Raw genomic sequence first — 21,566 nt, 5'->3', positions numbered from 1 at the left:
AGAAATGTAATAGTAGGGAAAGAAATCAATTCATTGCAAAGTGAACAGTTAAAAAATATAACCTAGATCAAGGAATCATTGATTCTCGCTGTGTAATAGCTTCATGTTGTTTGATAAACTCTGAGTCTGCAGGTCACCATCTTTACTGCTGGCAGACATGAACAAAACAGCACCAACTGCCAGTAACTATAAACACACCTACTAACAATGTGATAGGCTAAAAGTTTTTTTTTTTTTTTTCAAATACATGCACAGAGGGGGATACTGCTTGCTTCGAAGTTGGAAACGGCCATTACGTCTCACAATGCAACAAGGTTCACAGACAGGAAATCGTTAGGGTCATGGCCCTGACATCACACTGTGGGAGGGGTTTTACCACAGTATCAGCCACACAGACCTCCCCCCAGATGCACTATTCCAGACCGGGTAAAGAGATGGAGTATCGGTTACTGATTGGGATGAAATTCAATCCAGGGTTAAAGTTCCTATTTATCCACATAGCAATTCACAAAACAATGGATCACTACGAGTAAAGAGTAACGTTGAATCCAATCTGAGCTCAAACCTGAACAAGCACAATCATGCCGTTTAGTATAAATTTTGAAGCACAAAGCTGACATCCAAGCGTTATGTAATTCAGGTTCTGCATCTCCATGTACAGGTCATGATTTGTGATGTAACCACTTCTCTACCACAGGTTTTTTTTCCCCTTCAAAAGCGCTTCCCATTCATTTGTTAATAACTTTATCGCTAATTATCACACTGAAATGATCTATATATTATTTTTTGCTGGACAAACTAGGCTTTCTTTGGGCAGTACTTTATGCTAAGAATTATATTATTTCATATGCATTTGACAGGAAAGAAGAGGAAGAAAAAAAAATCACCATTTCTCAGCTTTCAGCCATTGTAGTTTAAAAATAAAGTGTGCTATTGTATATAAAACAGTTACATTTTATTTGTCCATTTGTCCTGGTTATTACAATGTTTAAATTGTGTCCCAATTACAATGTATGGCGATAATATTTTATTTCGGGTTAGGGGTGAAGGAGTTAAAAAATAAAGAAAATGTAATTTTCTATGATAAGTGTATAATGGTGTATTTGGAAGTAGTTTTACTTTTTGGCCACAAGATGGTGCTATACTAACTCCGGTTTCTAAAAATAGAAAACGGAACCAAGTGTTTACAGGTGTTTTATAAACAGGGACATAGAAATGTGTGGCAGAAGTTGCTATATGGTTAATATGGGGACACTGGGAAACTAGTCTGGCATCTACTTTGGGTATCACATGATCTCACCTGTTGACTCCTCCCAACAACTGTGTCCCAGAGGGAGAGGAGGAGAGCTGCATCGGTGTTTAGGAAGCACATCCGACACATGAAATAGCTACCCTGTCCAGCAGTTTGTGCTTCTATTCGCTCTGAGCTCAGTTGAAATATTAACACTACTGAATGTCAAAGAAAAGATGGAGGCTCTTACTCTGTCTCCCTTGGGTCCCATGTCACCCTTAAAGCCAGGGAATCCATCTTCACCCTACAGAGGAAGCAAACACAGAGAGAAGGGATTAGTGTACGGTGGCTGCACAGGGCTGTGCCCGCTCTGCGGACTCCTCTGGTGTGCGGCAGTGCGAGGGTTAAGCCGCCTGGAGGGCAGCTGGGAAGAGCGCTGGGCAAGCCTGATACTCTCTGCCAGATTGTTGCCAGGGGAGGCATGCGGCGTCCACACTCCATTGCTTCCATTAGTGGAGATCTGGTGTATGGGGCTGGCATGGCCAGTGGCGCAGCAGGTGGGGGACAGGAAGTGTTGTGCGCATCTATCATCCTCTGCCACGTTACAGCAGCTGTGTGCTGGGTCTACCCGTCCTGTATCACTCTGTGCTGCCCCTTTACCCTGTGCCACTTCTCCTGCCACCCCCAGCTCATCAGACTGCTCACTGTGCGTTTATAACAAACTACATATCCTGCAACCTTATCTCAGTAACCCGCAAAACTGCCCCCCCCCCTGCCGGTGTTACTAAACTGCACCCCCCCCCTACCCCCGCATCCCTGTCTGTGTTACCTGCTAAACTGCCCCCCCTGCCCGTGTTACTAAACTGCACCCCACCTTCCCCCACATCCCTGTCTGTGTTACCTGCTAAACTGCCCCCCTGCCGGTGTTACTAAACTGCAACCCCCCCCCCCCCCTTCCCCAAATTCCTGTCTGTGTTACCTGCTAAACTGCCCCCTGCCCGTGTTACTAAACTGCACCCCCCCCCTTCCCCCGCATCCCTGTCTGTGTTACCTGTTAAACTGCCCCCCTGCATCCCTGTCTGTGTTACCTGCTAAACTGCCCCCTTGCATTCCTGTCTGTTACTTGCTAAACTCCCGCCCCCTCCCCCCCCCCCCCCCCCATTGCTTAATAAACTGCCCTCTTGCATCCCTGTCTGTTACTTGCTAAACTGCCCCCCCCCCCCCCCATTGCTTAATAAACTGCCCCCTGCATCACTGCCTGTGTTACTTACTAAACTGTCCATCCCTGTCTGAGTTCCTCAGAAATTGGATGGTTTTTGTACCCATTAGGGCTGTGGAGTCAGAGTTGAGGTTTCATAAGCTGAGGAGTCGGAGGATTCCTGGTTTTCAGGCTACGTCTGAAGATTTTCAGGGTTTAAGTCAGAGGAACTTACCTTCTCTCCTTTGGTCCCTTTCAACCCTCGGATCCCATCAGCACCCTGCAAACACAGAAGAGAGTCCAGTCAATACACACAAACACCTAACGCGTGCTAAGCAGCTCTGCCTAACAGGACGGACCGCCAATACATGAGCTTTGCCACAATTCCACTGATTGCTTGATTGCAATCAATGAATTCTTTGGTGCTGCTGCAGCCTCATACTGCAAAAACTCATGAGCTCCCAGCTACCCTCCCTACCGAACCAGTGCAGATAAACTGAAATCAAAGCATCCTTCTAAACCAGCATTCTTCTATCAGCCAATCTCTTGCTAGTGTTAGGAGTCCTGCTACAGCCAGCCCTACCTGCTGGTGGCACTATGCACCTGGACAGTCATGTACTTTCAACAGCTCACCAGCAGATGGTGGTGATCTGCAGGTCTTCTGGACAATTTGTACACATGCACTGCACACCTGGACAGTCATGCACTTCTACTGTCTACCAGCAGGTGGTGGTGGTCTGCCAATCTTCCAGACAATTTGGATACCTGCACTGCACACCTGGACAGTCATACACTTCTACTGTCCACCAGCAGGTGGTGGTTGTCTGCAAGTCTTCTGGACAATTTGTATACCTGCACTGCACACCTGGACAGTCATGTACTTCCACTGACCACCACCAGATGGCTGACTGCAAGTCTTCTGAACACCCTGTACTTCAGATTTCGCCTGCTGGTGGCATTGCGTCCCTGGACCATCATGAACTTTTACCAGTCACCAGCAGGTGGCCCTTCCGTGATTGCACCCAAACCAGAAAAAGCTGTATTTAACCTAAAATATATGTTTTTTGTAAGTTGTTCAGGTGTAAACATTGGTTTTTTTTCACTGGTTATGTTTTGCCTTTGCCGAAGAGGCTGTTATTTTAATTGTGCTGCTGAGAAGTTATAACCATAGACTGCCGCTGCATGGAGGTCTTATAGATATTACTTTAATTAAAACAATAAAGTCTTTTTTAGAGTTTAATACTATTTTAGAGTGTAATGGGCTATTGTAACATACTACTTTGTGGACTACCTACCAACTAACAGACAGTCCCCGCTCCAGTCGGTACTGAACTCAGCTGCTCGTCTCATTCATCTCTCTTCTCGCTCTTCCTCTGCTGCTCCTCTCTGCCAAGCTCTTCACTGGCTGCCTATTACCCAGAGGATCCAGATCAAACTCCTAACCCTAACCTACAAAGCTCTCCACAATCTCTCTCCCCTGTGCATCTCCTCACTAATTTCCAGATACCAACCCAACCGCAATCTCAGATCTGCACATGACCTTCTTTTCTCCTCCTCTAGAATCACTTCCTCGCATTCACAAATACAAGACTTCTTACATGCTTCAACCCTCCTCTGGAATGCCCTTCCACAGCACATCCGTCACTCTCCAACCTTTGATATCTTTAAGAACTCTCTCAAAACTTGCTTTTTCTGACAAGCATACGCTCTACCTTAGGCCATTACACCTCTGGCCAAGTTGCACTCCTACTAGATGGCCTAAAAACACACTGCCTCTAGGGAGGTTTGTCATATACCTCCCCACCTCCTGCTTCCCACATTCCTTTAGATTGTAAGCTCACAAGGGCAGAGTTCTCTCATTTTATTCATCATGTTGCCTTTGTCCCTGTCATTACCAATTCTGTATGTTGTACCAACACTGCATTCTGTATATTGGTGTACACCATTGCCTGCGTTATTATGTACCCCATGGTTGTTTCTTACTTCGTACAGCACCACAGAATATGTTGGCGCTTTATAATTCAATAGTAACACTTTTAATATGGACAATGCAATTCTATTAATTCCGTTTTCCGTGCAATAAGTGTTTATCGAAACACAGGTGTTGCTATATAAATAGTGAGGCAGGGCGTATACTAGCTAAAATTCCTGTCCGTTTTGCATCAAACGCTAAAGGTGGCCACTAACTGTCCAATTCCTAGCGGAAAAATCGTTCAAATAATCAGAACTGATCGGATTGGTTGTAAATAATCTTTGTTGATGGGCACAATTGATTACAAACGATTATAAAAACAGTCGTCCAAATGAATTTTCATCGAAGCAAAATTTGGATTTTCTTGTTGGTTTTGATAAATGGGAAGCAAAGATTGGTTCGTTGATGGTGTAGTGAACGATTTCACTTCTGTTCAGAATTATCTGATCGCTCAAACGATTTTTCACTAGAATTTGGATCGTTAGCGGCCACCTTAAAAAGAACCAGAGACGAAGCACCCTCATGTATTTACCATATATATCAGTGGGAACATTAGAGAAAACACCTACCCTGCTCTGCTTCATTCTTCTTTGCTCAGCCTGCCTGTTATCAGCTCTGATAAGAATCCCCGACTGAGCATTCAGTCTAGCTTTTACCGGAAAGATTATAGCTGAGTCTTCTCTGGTGTCTTTTCAAGCCCAAGCCTGCCCCCTTGTGGCTCCGAATTCTTGCTAGGAGGATAAATAGCAGGAAGGCAAAGCCACCAGGGGCAGACTGGGGCTTGAAAAGACATCACAGAAGACTGACTCAGCTAGACTCAGCTATAATCATTCCGGTGAATGCTCAGTCGGGGATTCTTATCAGGGCTGATAACAGGCAGGCTGAGCAGTGAAGGATGAAACAGAGAGCAGGGTAGGTGTTTTCTCTAATGTTCCCACTGATATACTGTATATGGTAAAATACATGAGGGTGCTTCATCTCTGGTTCACCGAGCCGCACAGGCAATGTATTGCTACGAGCTGCTCGCGATTCTGTACATTTTCTGCGTTTGTGTTTCTATTTCTGCGTTTGCGTCACGAGGAAGAAAAAAACTTGCCGGCATTCACTTTTTTTTCTGCCTGTAGGGAGCGATTAACAATCACATGCCAAAAATGCACGTGAAAATGCGAACGTAGCGAAACGCATTCAGTGAAAGCCTCGATTTCTACCTTTATTTCGCGCAGGGCTGGACTGCAGAACGTATGCGATTCCTGCGGTTCTGTGTTTACGGCTCTGCCTGTAATTAGTGGTTTATAAACGGCCGATATTCTCCATCCGAGGCAGCGCAGGTAATAAATCCAGCGCAGCAACGACCAATAATGCTAATATCAAAAATGATTCCTCCCTCTCCGTTCATTATACACTACATGAGACAAGCCGCCTCCTTCACAAGAGCCATCAGAAGCTCTCAAACTGCTAATTACAGCAGCCCCCGCTTATCTGCTAGTCAAGTACCTGCAAATGTCATGTTTGTATTAGGAGGATGCAATCAGCTCAGGTCCCTGATCTGCAAATCTCTCTCCCTTGTAATCACTGTGCCCTCTAGTGGTGAGCGGGGCACACTGCACAGAGCTCTATAATGACTGTACAGTAAGCATGCATTCACTAAGCTGACAGTGACATACTGTAAGTGCTTGGGGGCTGTGACTAGCAGCCTGCATGGCACATAAACAACCTCCCTGTACCCTGCAGGCAAGTCTCCAGCCCTCACCAACCAGAAAACACTCAGATCTCATTAATTTCTACAAGCTGATGTTATTCTCAGCATCTGCTGTTATTCTGTATGTATGGAGGCTGCACAGTATGACTTCTCTTGTCCTTTATGCCTGGTGTAATTCTCAGTATCTGCTCTTATTCTGTATGTATGGAGGCTGCACAGTATGACTTCTCTTGTCCTGTATGCTGGGTGTAATTCTCAGTATCTGCTGTTATTCTGTATGTATGGAGGATGCACAGTATGGCTTCTCTTGTCCTGTATGCCGGGTGTAATTCTCAGTATCTGCTCTTATTCTGTATGTATGGGGGCTGCACAGTATAGCTTCTCTTGTCCTGTATGCCGGGTGTAATTCTCAGTATCTGCTCTTATTCTGTATGTATGGGGGCTGCACAGTATGGCTTCTCTTGTCCTGTATGCCGGGTGTAACTCTCAGTATCTGCTCTTATTCTGTATGTATGGAGGCTGCACAGTATGGCTTCTCTTGTCCTGTATGCTAGGTGTAACTCTCAGTATCTGCTCTTATTCTGTATGTATGGAGGCTGCACAGTATGACTTCTCTTGTCCTGTATCCCGGGTGTAGCTCTCAGTATCTGCTCTTATTCTGTATGTATGGAGGCTGCACAGTATGACTTCTCTTGTCCTGTATCCCGGGTGTAGCTCTCAGTATCTGCTCTTATTCTGTATGTATGGAGGCTGCACAGTATGACTTCTCTTGTCCTGTATCCCGGGTGTAGCTCTCAGTATCTGCTCTTATTCTGTATGTATGGAGGCTGCACAGTATGACTTCTCTTGTCCTGTATGCTGGGTGTAATTCTCAGTATCTGCTCTTATTCTGTATGTATGGGGGCTGCACAGTATGGCTTCTCTTGTCCTGTATCCCGGGTGTAGCTCTCAGTATCTGCTCTTATTCTGTATGTATGGAGGCTGCACAGTATGGCTTCTCTTGTCCTGTATGCCGGGTGTAATTCTCAGTATCTGTTCTTATTCTGTATGTATGGTGCTGCACAGTATGACTTCTCTTGTCCTGTATGCCGGGTGTAATTCTCAGTATCTGCTCTTATTCTGTATGTATGGAGGCTGCACAGTATGACTTCTCTTGTCCTGTATGCCGGGTGTAATTCTCAGTATCTACTCTTATTCTGTATGTATGGGGGCTGCACAGTATGACTTCTCTTGTCCTGTATGCCGGGTGTAATTCTCAGTATCTGCTCTTATTCTGTATGTATGGAGGCTGCACAGTATGACTTCTCTTGTCCTGTATGCCGGGTGTAATTCTCAGTATCTGCTGTTATTCTGTATGTATGGAGGCTGCACAGTATGACTTCTCTTGTCCTGTATGCTGGGTGTAATTCTCAGTATCTGCTGTTATTCTGTATGTATGGAGGATGCACAGTATGGCTTCTCTTGTCCTGTATGCCGGGTGTAATTCTCAGTATCTGCTCTTATTCTGTATGTATGGGGGCTGCACAGTATAGCTTCTCTTGTCCTGTATGCCGGGTGTAATTCTCAGTATCTGCTCTTATTCTGTATGTATGGGGGCTGCACAGTATGGCTTCTCTTGTCCTGTATGCCGGGTGTAACTCTCAGTATCTGCTCTTATTCTGTATGTATGGAGGCTGCACAGTATGGCTTCTCTTGTCCTGTATGCTAGGTGTAACTCTCAGTATCTGCTCTTATTCTGTATGTATGGAGGCTGCACAGTATGACTTCTCTTGTCCTGTATCCCGGGTGTAGCTCTCAGTATCTGCTCTTATTCTGTATGTATGGAGGCTGCACAGTATGACTTCTCTTGTCCTGTATCCCGGGTGTAGCTCTCAGTATCTGCTCTTATTCTGTATGTATGGAGGCTGCACAGTATGACTTCTCTTGTCCTGTATCCCGGGTGTAGCTCTCAGTATCTGCTCTTATTCTGTATGTATGGAGGCTGCACAGTATGACTTCTCTTGTCCTGTATGCTGGGTGTAATTCTCAGTATCTGCTCTTATTCTGTATGTATGGGGGCTGCACAGTATGGCTTCTCTTGTCCTGTATCCCGGGTGTAGCTCTCAGTATCTGCTCTTATTCTGTATGTATGGAGGCTGCACAGTATGGCTTCTCTTGTCCTGTATGCCGGGTGTAATTCTCAGTATCTGTTCTTATTCTGTATGTATGGTGCTGCACAGTATGACTTCTCTTGTCCTGTATGCCGGGTGTAATTCTCAGTATCTGCTCTTATTCTGTATGTATGGAGGCTGCACAGTATGACTTCTCTTGTCCTGTATGCCGGGTGTAATTCTCAGTATCTACTCTTATTCTGTATGTATGGGGGCTGCACAGTATGACTTCTCTTGTCCTGTATGCCGGGTGTAATTCTCAGTATCTGCTCTTATTCTGTATGTATGGAGGCTGCACAGTATGACTTCTCTTGTCCTGTATGCTGGGTGTAATTCTCAGTTTCTGCTCTTATGCTGCACAGTATGACTTCTCTTTTGTTCTGTATGCCGGGTGTAATTCTCAGTATCTGCTCTTATTCTGTATGTATGGAGGCTGCACAGTATGACTTCTCTTGTCCTGTATGCTGGGTGTAATTCTCAGTTTCTGCTCTTATACTGTATGTATGGAGGCGCGGAGAGCTTGCCAGACCCCGGATAGCTTGTACTCCTGATTGATTGCCTGAGGAAGCGGGATTGTCCCGTGAAACGCGTAGCACCTAGGAGTACCAATAAATTGTTTTTGTTCATCTGAACACTGAGTCTTATGCTGGTTCTTGGTTTATGGGTGGTGAGTTGTGACTCTCCCCATTTTAAAATTTTATTATATTTTTTACACTTTTGGCGCCTCTGGTCTTATCCTAATAACTGTATGTATGGAGGCTGCACAGTATGACTTCTCTTGTCCTGTATCCCGGGTGTAATTCTCAGCAGCTGTTCTTATTCCATATATATAGAGGCTGTGCAGTATATGGTGACAGCTTACTTCTACAGATCGAATGAAAGAATTGGTCTTGTGAGACCCTCAGGGTTGGACTTTTGGGTCACTTCTGCCTTAATCTAGACAGGGGTGTCAATCTCAAATACAGAGTGGGATAACATTGAAAACTGGGACCAAGTCAAAGGACAACCTGGTGGCCTGCTTCTGCTGCAGTTCCCTGGTGTTTAGTGGTCCCCTCCCATCCTATATGGCTTCCCTAGTGTCTATTGTGTCAATGGGCTGGTGCACACCAGAGCGGGAGGCGTTTTGCTGAAACGCATACTCCCGAGGTGAGGCATTTTTTGGATTGCGGATGCGTTTCTGCCTCAATGTAAAGTATAGGAAAAACGCAAACCGCTCTGAAAAACGGCAGTTCAGAGCGGTTTTGCAGGCGTTTTTGTTACATAAGCTGTTCAGTAACAGCTTTACTGTAACAATATATGAAATCTACTACACCAAAAACGCTTTACAAAACCGCAAAATGCTAGGTGAAATGCTACAGAAAAATAAGAAAAAGCGTTTCAAAATCTGCTAGCATTTTGCGGATCTGCTAGCAGTTTTTGGTGTGCTCCAGGCCTCCAGGAGCGCCACGGGGAGGATTCCCAATGCCCCTTTTTTATACAACTGGGGGGACCGCAGGGTCCCAGGCTCTCTCACTGCCTGGAAACCACAGCGGCACCCCGGAGGGGGAGGCTGGGTGGCGTGGACGACCCCCCCCCCCTCCCAAGTGTGGCCAGCGCCGGGGAGAGCCGTCTGCACCCACCTCCCAATATTACAAACAGGCACTTACCTTAACATCCATTGCGTTCTGCTACATGCGCATTAATTTGGGGGCACCACATGAGAAAGGAGAGAAGCATGGGTCACCCCGAGCTTTAGAGCTCAGGGCTGGCTCACATACAGCACTCCAGAGGGGGGGGGGGAGGGAGGACAGGCGCACTCACTCCAGGGTTCACACCACCGGAGCAAGCCATCCACCACCTGCCTCCAAAGGATACAAACTGCACAAAATGCTTTCCATGAGAAAATTAATGCGCATGTAGCAGAACCCAATGGACGTTAAGGTAAGTGGCTGTTTTTAATATTAGGAGGTGGGTGCGGACGGCTCTCCCCAGCGCTGGCCACGCTTGGGGGGGGGGGGGGGGGCGGCTGCGCCACCCAGCCTCCCACTCCGGGGTGCCGCTGTGGTTCCCAGGCAGCGAGAGAGCACTTTGCAGTATTGTTTTTTTGACCCTGCATAGTTTGGCATGCGAAAGCAAATGCATATTTGCATGAGCATTGCCTCATGAATAGCCAATTAGGCCAAATTTGGAAAGCCAGACTTGCTAGGGTTAAACTTGGTGTTCGAGCACGCAACATTTTTCTCATGGAAAGCATTTTTTTGCAGTTGTATCCTTTGGAGGCAGGTGGTGGATGGCTTGCTCTGGTGGTGTGAGCCCTGGATTGAGTTGTCTGCGCCTGTCCTCCCCCACCCCGGAGTGTTGTATGTGAGCCAGCCCTGAGCTCTAAAGCTCGGGGTGACCCATGCTTCACTCCTTTCTCATGTGGTGCCCCCAAGTTAATGTGCATGTTGCAGAACGCAATGGACGTTAAGGTAAGTGCCTGTTTTTAATATTGGGAGGTGGGTGCGGACGGCTCTCCCCGGCGCTGACCACACTTGGGGGAGGGGGGGGGTGCAGCTGCGCTACCCAGCCTCCCCCTCCGGGGTGCCGCTGTGGTTCCCAGGCAGTAAGAGAGCCTGGGACCCCGCAGTCCCCCGGTTGTATGAGGGCATTCGGAATCCTCCCCGTGGCGCTCCTGGATAGTGCTGTATAGCATGAACTAATTCCCGCAGGGCGATCGCTTTGCGGTATTGGTTTTTTGACCCTGCATAGTTTGGCATGCGAAAGCAAATGCATATTTGCATGAGCATTGCCTCATGAATAGCCAATTAGGCCGGATTTGCAAAGCCAGACTTGCTAGGGTTAAACTTGGTGTTTGAGCACGCATACATTTACTCATGGAAAGCCGACTTCTTCTTGCTTCAAGGTTGAGGCACGTACTCTATTAGATAGATAGATGCGGCGTATGCTACGACGTGGGTCGGCTAGTTTTATATATTGCTCTACCATTGTCATGTCCAAGGTGCATAACTTTACATTTATCAACATTAAATGTAATCTGCCATATTCCTGTCCATATGGCCATTCTGTTGAGATCCCATTCTGTTGAAATGTCACTATCCTGTTTAGTGTTTATAATTTTGCATTATTTTGCATCATCTGTGAAGGCGGCTACATAACTCTGTATTACATCTGTTAGCTCATTAATAAATACATTGAAAAGGATTGGGCCTACTACTGACCCTTGCGGGACCCCGCTGCTAACAGTTTCCTATTTTAAGATCACTGATTTATTACACTGAAAATCACAGGAGTAAGATGTAGCGAATATCGAGCCAATAGCGAAGAATGATAGCGAACGGCTTCTGAAGCGTGGAGAAAAAAAAAAAAGGTAAAGAAATAAATATATAAAGTAGTAAATTGTTTCTATTACGCACGCCTTCCACCCATCCATCTCCACTTTAGCAAATCTAATTATGACACTTTGGAGAAGAATTTTTGCTGCTCTGCAGTCCCTTCCTCGGCGACAGCGCTGGATAATTTAATTAGCTTAATGACGCTTCTGAAACGCTGATAGTTCCCTCTTCACATGCCTAATGTCCCCCCTAATGGAGGAGAGCATGGAGCGGCCAGGAGTGGAGCTGCTGACGTCTCCTGGACCGATATTAACCCTGTGGTACCGGAACAGGGCGAGGCTGCTCCTTCCTGCTGCTGAGGAACTACAAACCTAAAGGGGCGTCCACAGCATCAAATTCTGTCACCTGACGCGATCGGGGCATGACCCCACAGGGGACGGTTTTAGGCCCAATGCTGTACTGAGGCATTGACATGCTCTGTTGCTAGGGAGGCGAGTGGGCAGCTTATGGGGCGGCCAGGAGTGGAGCTGCCGACGCCTCTTGTACAGACATATAACCCTGTGATAGTAAAAGGGGTGAGGCTGCTACTTCCTGCTACTAAGGAACTACAAACCTAAAGGGGCGCCCACAGCATCAAATTCTGTCACCTGACGCGATTGGGGCATGACCCCACAGGGGACAGTTCAAGGTCCAATGCTGTACAGAGGCGCTGACACGTTCTGTTGCTATGGAGGCATTTTTTTAGCTAACTAATGACATAAAGCAGATTTCTTTCTTGTGTTTAGGACCTACCTTCACACCGCGAGGTCCGGGATATCCGATTGGTCCCTGAGGTCCTGAGGGCCCCTGTGGAGAGAGAAATACAGGAAGAAAATCAAAATCGCGCTCACTGTTCAGATCGCGGGATCAAGATGAGAATCTCTCAGCCTCCACTTCCAGTTCCATCTATCCCATTTATTACATGTATATTTGGTGAGTGTGGTGACTTTTTGGTTTGTCATTCATCTTTCTCTAGTAGAGGCGATGAGGGCGTGATGTGAGCCAGCCGTGCTGTACGCTGTAATGTGGGCGGTGCTTCTGCCGGAGGGGTTTATTGGCTGTCCTGCTGGGAGTGAAAATCTGACAGTTTTGTGGCAGCAACATTGGAAAAAAGTAATTTAAAGGACACCTGAAGCAAGAGGTATATGGAGGCTGCCATATTTATTTCCTTATAAGCAATACCAGTTGCCTGGCAGCCCTGCTGATCCTCTGCCTCTAATATTTTTAGCCATAGCCCCTGAACAAGCATGCAGCACATCAGGTGTTTCTGACATTATGGTCAGACTGGATTAGCTGCATGCTTGTTTCTGGTGTGTGATTCAGACACTACTGCAGCCAAATAGACAGCAAGGCAACTGGTATTGTTTAATTTGGGAAGAATAAGGAGGCTGCCATATGTATTTCCTCTCAGTTGTCTGTTAAAGTATACATTAGACCATAACAAAATAAAAATACTGTATATATATATATATATATATATATATATATATATATATATATATATACATACCTGGGGCTTTCTCCAGCCCCCTTCAGGCTAATCGGTCCCTTGCAGTCCTCCCAGCCAGGCTGCCCGGATCCTCCGCTAGGTGGCCTGTAATTGTGCCAGTCGGCGCAGGTGAAATCTGTCCGCATGTGCTCTTCCGTCCAGGAGCGTTCAATGCCCGTGTAGTAGCACTGCGCAGGTGCAGAACGCTCCCAGCGACGGTGCATGCACAGTACACCCTCATTGGTCAAGTTAACTGGGAATCTAGCGGAGGATCCAGGTGGTTTGGGAGGACAGCCAGGAAACGATCAGCCTGGAAGGGCTGGAGGAAGCCCCCGGTATGTATATTTTTTTTTTATTTTTACACATCTCAGGTTTACTTTAAAGTGGATTTTACTCTGGGAGAAATGTACATTTTTACATCTGTATTTTTAATTGTACACTTTTTCCGTGGATCGTAATTTATTGCAGTGGATTGCAGCGCTGTACAGACTTATTAGACGGCGGTTTCGCCGTCTAACAGTCTCCTCGCGGCCGCTGATGATGGAGCGGACCTCTGTCAGTCAAGCAGGGATGCGCGCGCAATCTCCTGCAAAACAGGCCCACAGGGCTTTATGCCGATCGGCGTTAGGCGGTCCTGGGGCTGCCGCCGCAGCCACGCCCATCGGCGCGACACGGTCGGCTAGAGGTTAAAGGATCACTATTGCAAAAATGCTAAAATATAAAATACATGTAAACAGATACAAATGAGAAGTACGCTTCTTCCAGAGTAAAATGAGCCATAAATGACTTATCTCCCGTGTTGCTGTCACTTACAGTAGGTAGTAGAAATCTGACAGAACTGACAAGTTTAGGACTAGCCCATCTCCTCATGGGGGATTCTCAGGGTTTACTTTATTTTCAGAACCACTGCAGTTACTCAGTCCAACTGCCAAAAAAAGGCAGTGAGCTGGGGGGCTGGGCAGCATCTTTTTATACATGCTTTGCAGAGAGTGTCTTTATAAACAATAAAAGGCTATGCTGAGAATCCCCCATGAGGAGATGGACTAGTCCAAAATCTGTCGGTTCTGTCAGATTGATACCCCCTACTGTAAGTGACAGCAGCATAGGGAAAAAGTAATTTATGGCTCATTTTACTGTGAAAGTAATGTATTTCTCATTTGTATGTGTTTACGTGTATTTTAAATGTTAGCATTTTAGCAAAAGTGGTCCTTTAAGATCCTGATAGCTCTCGGCGAACGCTCGGCTCCTCGCTCGGAGGGAACAGGCCGCACGAGTCCTGTAAACAGCGCCTCTCTGCTAACAACACAGAGTATTTCACCGTCATTGTTTGTCCAAGCTGCTCAACTGGAGACTAAACTTCAAATTAAGTTTTTGTGCTGTTGCCTGGCAACTGACGGATGGAGAATGCAAAGGGCGCCCGACTCCCTCCTGCAATCTGATTACAGCCCGGCGCACGCTGCTGAATATGTATCGCGCCACCCGCCTCGCCAACCAGATTTATTAAACAAGAAAACAAATGCAAGTTTCTTGGAAGCGATACGCAGCAGCAGCGCAGAACGGAGATACTGCCAGAAACAGTGGCATTTTATACGGTATGTAGCTGGTTCCTTCTATCTTCCAGCCCCTCCCCTCCCCCCGGGGAAGGCTCCGCACTACAGATGGTCGATGAGATACTAACGATTGGTAATCGCTAAGGTGGAGCTTGAATTTCGCATAATCCTCATTTCACATCAAAATTCACAATTACTCAGAAACATTTCTAGCAAATTCAAATTAAATTTTGTGCGTATTTAGACAAGAATTTGAGATTTAATTCTTTGGGAAAACGTGGGATTTTTTTTTCCAAAAAGATATTGTAGTGTTTGAGAAAGTTGATTAAAAAAAAAATTCAAGGATAAATGTTTTTAAAAGGACACCTTAGCGGTAATATATACATTTTTTAAATGACGCCTAACGTGTGTGTGGGGAGTGGTGCGGATGCTTACTGCACCTCCAGTGCCCCGGTGTGTAGCTCCGATCTCCGGTAGTGATCCACGTCCTTTCTTTTCTTCCTGGTTGGCGCAGTCGGTGCCCTCCGACCCGGACATACTACTCTGCGCATGCAGAGCATTTCCGCTCGGGTGCCTTGCGACCACGCTCCACAGCGACCTCATATGATGTAAGCATGTTCGTGCAGCCGCAAGAGCCACCCAAGCGGACATACTGCGCATGCCCAGCATAGTATGTCCGGGTCAGAGGGAACCGACTGCGCTGACCAGGAAGGAAAGAACATGAATCAGTACCGGAAAACGGAGCTAGACGCAGGGGCACGGGAGGCATCCGCACAGCTCCCCACACACACATTAGGCATCATTTTCAAAAATAATTACTGCTAAGGTGTCCTTTAAACTCTGTAAAATGGTATTTTGTTGCGGTACACTTTAATATAAACAGAGTTCCAAGTTCTGTATAGTTATTTTATACAGGGCATCGGAGGTGGAGATAAGCCCCTTATTCATGGATTGGATGAGGGTCTTAGGGGAGGGGGGAAGGCATTGACGCCCCTCCTTTTTAGTGTTCCCCCCCCCCTCCCCAAACCATGGACCATGTGGGCTGGTATTGCTCAGGGTGCAGAGCCCCACACGGTCTGGGATCCGCATTCTGGCTATCCCAGCCTCCAATGCCTGTTTTACCCCTTGTCACTCATGCCACACCAGCGCACATGATCCCTGGTATGAGGGGAGGGGGGGGGGGGGGGGGTTAGAGAAGGGCATCAACGCCTGGAATGTCAATGTCTTTGAATGCAAACGAAAATTATAAAAATTTCATCGACCATCAATACTGGTGGCTTCTGCAGCAAGCTGGCAGTTGATTTGGGGGGCGGCACGGGAGATGCAGACAGGTTTTCCGCCATTGTGAAACTAAAAGCGCACTAAACCCTGCCTGGCCTGACAAATCGCTGTTCTAGAAATAAAACTTATAAAAATAGGATGCTATTATACGAGCGCGGGAGAATAAAACTGCCGATCCCCCCCTCTTATCCACCCGCGGTCTCTCGCTGCACGTCGGATGTCACGCCGCCCCCCAGAGGCTGCTAATGAAATGCGGCCTGTCAGACGCGGCCTGGGGTGCGATGCCTATTTTTAAAATGAGTGAATTCTTTTTACTTTGGGTCCGGGAAGAAGAGCCTCCTTGGCGTCCTTTATTGGGGGAATGTTTTTATGGCCGGTGGCTTCTGTCAGACGCCAGGAATAAAAATGAAGGTGAAATAGAAGATCTATGGTAATTTCAGCTATTCCATTCCGTGCATCGGAGGAAGGCCAAGGGCCAAGAACGGACTACATATCCCAGCATGATGAGCAGATAAATGTGTTTGCCTACTGAAAACAACACACACCGGCCTCACAGCAACAGCTTGCCACAAACATGAGGGACTAACCAATTAATATCTATTAAATGTATATCCATTTAAAGTGGACCTGAACTCAGAACTGCTCTAAACAATAAACAACAGCATAATAGCCTTTACAGAAAAACATTTCTTTGTTACAGCTGATACAAATCCTGCATAACCTTAAACTGCAGTATAGTAAAACAACCACAAGATGTCACTGTGTGTAAAAGATGATGGTAATCTTTATGGGATTGTCATTTCATGTATTCACAGTTTTCTCTCTGTTGTAAGGAAGCTGCATTTCCTGATGGTGGGCTATGTTTTATCTCTGTATGTTTTTCTTCAGTGAAGAGTTCTAACTTGTTATACTGAGTGTCTATCTGCCTGTATATAACCCTAAGCTCCAACAGAACAGGCATGCCACAGATCAGGTGCTCTGACTGAAGTCTGACTGGATTGGCTGCATGCTTGTTTCAGGTGTGTGATTCAGACACTACTGCAGCCAGAGAGATCAGCAAGCCTGCCAGGCAACTGGTATTGTTTAACCACTTGAGGACTACAGTCTTTCTAACCCTTAAGGACCAGGCACTTTTTTTCCATTCAGACCACTGCAGCTTTCACGGTTTATTGCTCGCTCATACAACCTACCACCTAAATGAATTTTGGCTCCTTTTCTTGTCACTAATAAAGCTTTCTTTTGGTGCTATTTGATTGCTCCTGCGATTTTTACTTTTTATTATATTCATCAAAAAAGACATGAATTTTGGCAAAAAAATGATTTTTTTAACTTTCTGTGCTGACAGTTTTCAAATAAAGTAAAATTTCTGTATACATGCAGCGCGAAAAATGTGCACAAACATGTTTTTGATTAAAAAAAAAAACATTCAGTGTATATTTATTGGTTTGGGTAAAAGTTATAGCGTTTACAAACTATGGTGCAAAAAGTGAATTTTCCCATTTTCAAGCATCTATGACTTTTCTGACCCCCTGTCATGTTTCATGAGGGGCTAGAATTCCAGGATAGTATAAATACCCCCCAAATGACCCCATTTTGGAAAGAAGACATCCCAAAGTATTCACTGAGAGGCATAGTGAGTTCATAGAAGATATTATTTTTTGTCACAAGTAAGCGGAAAATGACACTTAATGACAAAAAAAAAAAAAAAAAAAAGTTTCCATTTCTGCTAACTTGCGACAAAAAAAAAATGAAATCTGCCACGGACTCACCATGCCCCTCTCTGAATACCTTGAAGTGTCTACTTTCCAAAATGGGGTCATTTGTGGGGTGTGTTTACTGTCCTGACATTTTGGGGGGTGCTAAATTGTAAGCACCCCTGTAAAGCCTAAAGGTGCTCATTGGACTTTGGACCCCTTAGCGCAGTTAGGGTGCAAAAAAGTGCCACACATGTGGTATTGCCATACTCAGTAGAAGTACTATAATGTGTTTTGGGGTGTATTTTTACACATACCCATACTTGGTGGGAGAAATACCTCTGTAAATGACAATCTTTTGATTTTTTTACACACAATTGTCCATTTACAGAGTTATTTCTCCCACCCAGCATCGGTATGTGTAAAAATACACCCCAAAACACATTGTACTACTTCTCCCGAGTACGGCGATACCACATGTGTGGCACTTTTTTGCACCCTAACTGCGCTAAAGGGCCCAAAGTCCAATGAGTACCTTTAGGATTTCACAGGTCATTTTGCGGAATTTGATTTCCAGACTACTCCTCACGGTTTAGGGCTCCTAAAATGCCAGGGCAGTATAGGAACCCCACAAATGACCCCATTTTAGAAAGAAGACACCCCAAGGTATTCCGTTAGGAGTATGGTAAGTTCATAGAAGATTTTATTTTTTGTCAAAAATTAGCAGAAAATTGATTTTTATTGTTTTTTTCACAAAGTGTCATTTTCCACTAACTTGTGACAAAAAATAAAATCTTCTATGAACTCGCCATACACCTAACGGAATACCTTGGGGTGTCTTCTTTCTAAAATGGGGTCATTTGTGGGGTTCCTATACTGCCCTGGCATTTTAGGGGCCCTAAACCGTGAGGAGTAGTCTGGAAATCAAATTCCGCAAAATGACCTGTGAAATCCTAAAGGTACTCATTGGACTTTGGGCCCTTTAGCGCAGTTAGGGTGCAAAAAAGTGCCACACATGTGGTATTGCCGTACTCGGGAGAAGTAGTAAAATGTGTTTTGGGGTGTATTTTTACACATACCCATGCTGGGTGGGAGAAATAACTCTGTAAATGGACAATTGTGTGTAAAAAAATCAAAAGAGTGTCATTTACAGAGGTATTTCTCCCACCCAGCATGGGTATGTGTAAAAATACACCACAAAACACATTGTACTACTTCTCCCGAGTACGGCGATACCACATGTGTGGCACTTTTTTGCACCCTAACTGCGCTAAAGGGCCCAAAGTCCAATGAGTACCTTTAGGATTTCACAGGTCATTTTGCGGAATTTGATTTCCAGACTACTCCTCACGGTTTAGGGCCCCTAAAATGCCAGGGCAGTATAGGAACCCCACAAATGACCCCATTTTAGAAAGAAGACACCCCAAGGTATTCCGTTAGGTGTATGGCGAGTTCATAGAAGATTTTATTTTTTGTCACAAGTTAGTGGAAAATGACACTTTGTGAAAAAAACAATAAAAATCAATTTTCCGCTAACTTTTGACAAAAAATAAAATCTTCTATGAACTTACCATACTCCTAACGGAATACCTTGGGGTGTCTTCTTTCTAAAATGGGGTCATTTGTGGGGTTCCTATACTGCCCTGGCATTTTAGGGGCCCTAAACCGTGAGGAGTAGTCTGGAAATCAAATTCCGCAAAATGACCTGTGAAATCCTAAAGGTACTCATTGGACTTTGGGCCCTTTAGCGCAGTTAGGGTGCAAAAAAGTGCCACACATGTGGTATTGCCGTACTCGGGAGAAGTAGTACAATGTTTTTTGGGGTGTATTTTTACACATACCCATGCTGGGTGGGAGAAATAACTCTGTAAATGGACAATTGTGTGTAAAAAAATCAAAAGATTGTCATTTACAGAGGTATTTCTCCCACCCAGCATGGGTATGTGTAAAAATACACCACAAAACACATTGTACTACTTCTCCCGAGTACGGCGATACCACATGTGTGGCACTTTTTTGCACCCTAACTGCGCTAAAGGGCCCAAAGTCCAATGAGTACCTTTAGGATTTCACAGGTCATTTTGCGGAATTTGATTTCCAGACTACTCCTCACGGTTTAGGGCCCCTAAAATGCCAGGGCAGTATAGGAACCCCACAAATGACCCCATTTTAGAAAGAAGACACCCCAAGGTATTCCGTTAGGAGTATGGTGAGTTCATAGAAGATTTTATTTTTTGTCACAAGTTAGTGGAAAATGACACTTTGTGAAAAAAACAATAAAAATCAATTTTCCGCTAACTTTTGACAAAAAATAAAATCTTCTATGAACTTACCATACTCCTAACGGAATACCTTGGGGTGTCTTCTTTCTAAAATGGGGTCATTTGTGGGGTTCCTATACTGCCCTGGCATTTTAGGGTCCCTAAACCGTGAGGAGTAGTCTGGAAATCAAATTCCGCAAAATGACCTGTGAAATCCTAAAGGTACTCATTGGACTTTGGGCCCTTTAGCGCAGTTAGGGTGCAAAAAAGTGCCACACATGTGGTATCGCCGTACTCGGGAGAAGTAGTACAATGTGTTTTGGGGTGTATTTTTACACATACCCATGCTGGGTGGGAGAAATACCTCTGTAAATGACAATCTTTTGATTTTTTTACACACAATTGTCCATTTACAGAGTTATTTCTCCCACCCAGCATGGGTATGTGTAAAAATACACCCCAAAACACATTTTACTACTTCTCCCGAGTACGGCAATACCACATGTGTGGCACTTTTTTGCACCCTAACTGCGCTAAAGGGCCCAAAGTCCAATGAGTACCTTTAGGATTTCACAGGTCATTTTGCGGAATTTGATTTCCAGACTACTCCTCACGGTTTAGGGCCCCTAAAATGCCAGGGCAGTATAGGAACCCCACAAATGACCCCATTTTAGAAAGAAGACACCCCAAGGTATTCCGTTAGGAGTATGGTGAGTTCATAGAAGATTTTATTTTTTGTCACAAGTTAGTGGAAAATGACACTTTGTGAAAAAAACAATAAAAATCAATTTTCCGCTAACTTTTGACAAAAAATAAAATCTTCTATGAACTCACCATACTCCTAACGGAATACCTTGGGGTGTCTTCTTTCTAAAATGGGGTCATTTGTGGGGTTCCTATACTGCCCTGGCATTTTAGGGGCCCTAAACCGTGAGGAGTAGTCTGGAAATCAAATTCCGCAAAATGACCTGTGAAATCCTAAAGGTACTCATTGGACTTTGGGCCCTTTAGCGCAGTTAGGGTGCAAAAAAGTGCCACACATGTGGTATCGCCGTACTCGGGAGAAGTAGTACAATGTGTTTTGGGGTGTATTTTTACACATACCCATGCTGGGTGGGAGAAATAACTCTGTAAATGGACAATTGTGTGTAAAAAAATCAAAAGATTGTCATTTACAGAGGTATTTCTCCCACCCAGCATGGGTATGTGTAAAAATACACCACAAAACACATTGTACTACTTCTCCCGAGTACGGCGATACCACATGTGTGGCACTTTTTTGCACCCTAACTGCGCTAAGGGGCCCAGAGTCCAATGAGTACCTTTAGGCTTTACAGGGGTGCTCAAAATTTAGCACCCCGCCCACTTGCCAGGACAGTTAACAAACCCCACAAATGACCCCATTTTGGAAAGAATACACGCTAAGGTATTCCATGAGGGCCATGGTGAGTTCATAGAAAATGTTATTTTTTGTCACAAGTTAGCGGAAAATGACATTTTGTGAAAAAACAAAAAAAAACCACAAAACCACAATTTCTGCTAACTTGTGACAAAAAATAAAACATTCTATGAACTCACCATGCACCTCACGGAATACTTTTGGGTGTCCTCTTTCCAAAATGGCATCATTCGTGGGGTCTGTCCTGGCATTTTAGGGTCTCTGCAATCATTACATGTATGGCCAGTAT

The 21,566-nt window shown here is 45.2% G+C and overlaps 1 protein-coding gene and 1 long non-coding RNA gene across 3 annotated transcripts in view; one reads left to right on the top strand and one right to left on the bottom strand.

Annotated features, from left to right (window-relative positions):
* Positions 1-12,434, top strand: part of LOC137527982 (uncharacterized) — a 97,923-nt gene extending 85,489 nt beyond the window's left edge. Inside the window, exon 3 of the long non-coding RNA XR_011023250.1 lies at positions 12,350-12,434. This is a non-coding gene — a long non-coding RNA (uncharacterized lncRNA). The remainder of the gene's footprint in view (positions 1-12,349) is intronic.
* COL5A1 (collagen type V alpha 1 chain) overlaps positions 1-21,566 on the bottom strand; it is a 468,893-nt gene that overhangs the window by 121,121 nt on the left and 326,206 nt on the right. For both annotated transcript variants that reach the window (XM_068249145.1, XM_068249144.1), the window contains exons 27-29: positions 12,357-12,410; positions 2,665-2,709; positions 1,482-1,535 (exon numbers count right to left, since the gene is read on the bottom strand). In XM_068249145.1, coding sequence (XP_068105246.1) covers positions 1,482-1,535; positions 2,665-2,709; positions 12,357-12,410 — 153 coding nt within the window. The remainder of the gene's footprint in view (positions 1-1,481; positions 1,536-2,664; positions 2,710-12,356; positions 12,411-21,566) is intronic.

The sequence above is a fragment of the Hyperolius riggenbachi genome, chromosome 8 (genome assembly GCF_040937935.1).
Source record: "Hyperolius riggenbachi isolate aHypRig1 chromosome 8, aHypRig1.pri, whole genome shotgun sequence".
In the NCBI taxonomy this organism is placed as follows: domain Eukaryota; kingdom Metazoa; phylum Chordata; class Amphibia; order Anura; family Hyperoliidae; genus Hyperolius; species Hyperolius riggenbachi.
Note: the sequence above shows the minus strand (reverse complement) of the source record. Positions and strands in the feature narration are given on the sequence as shown.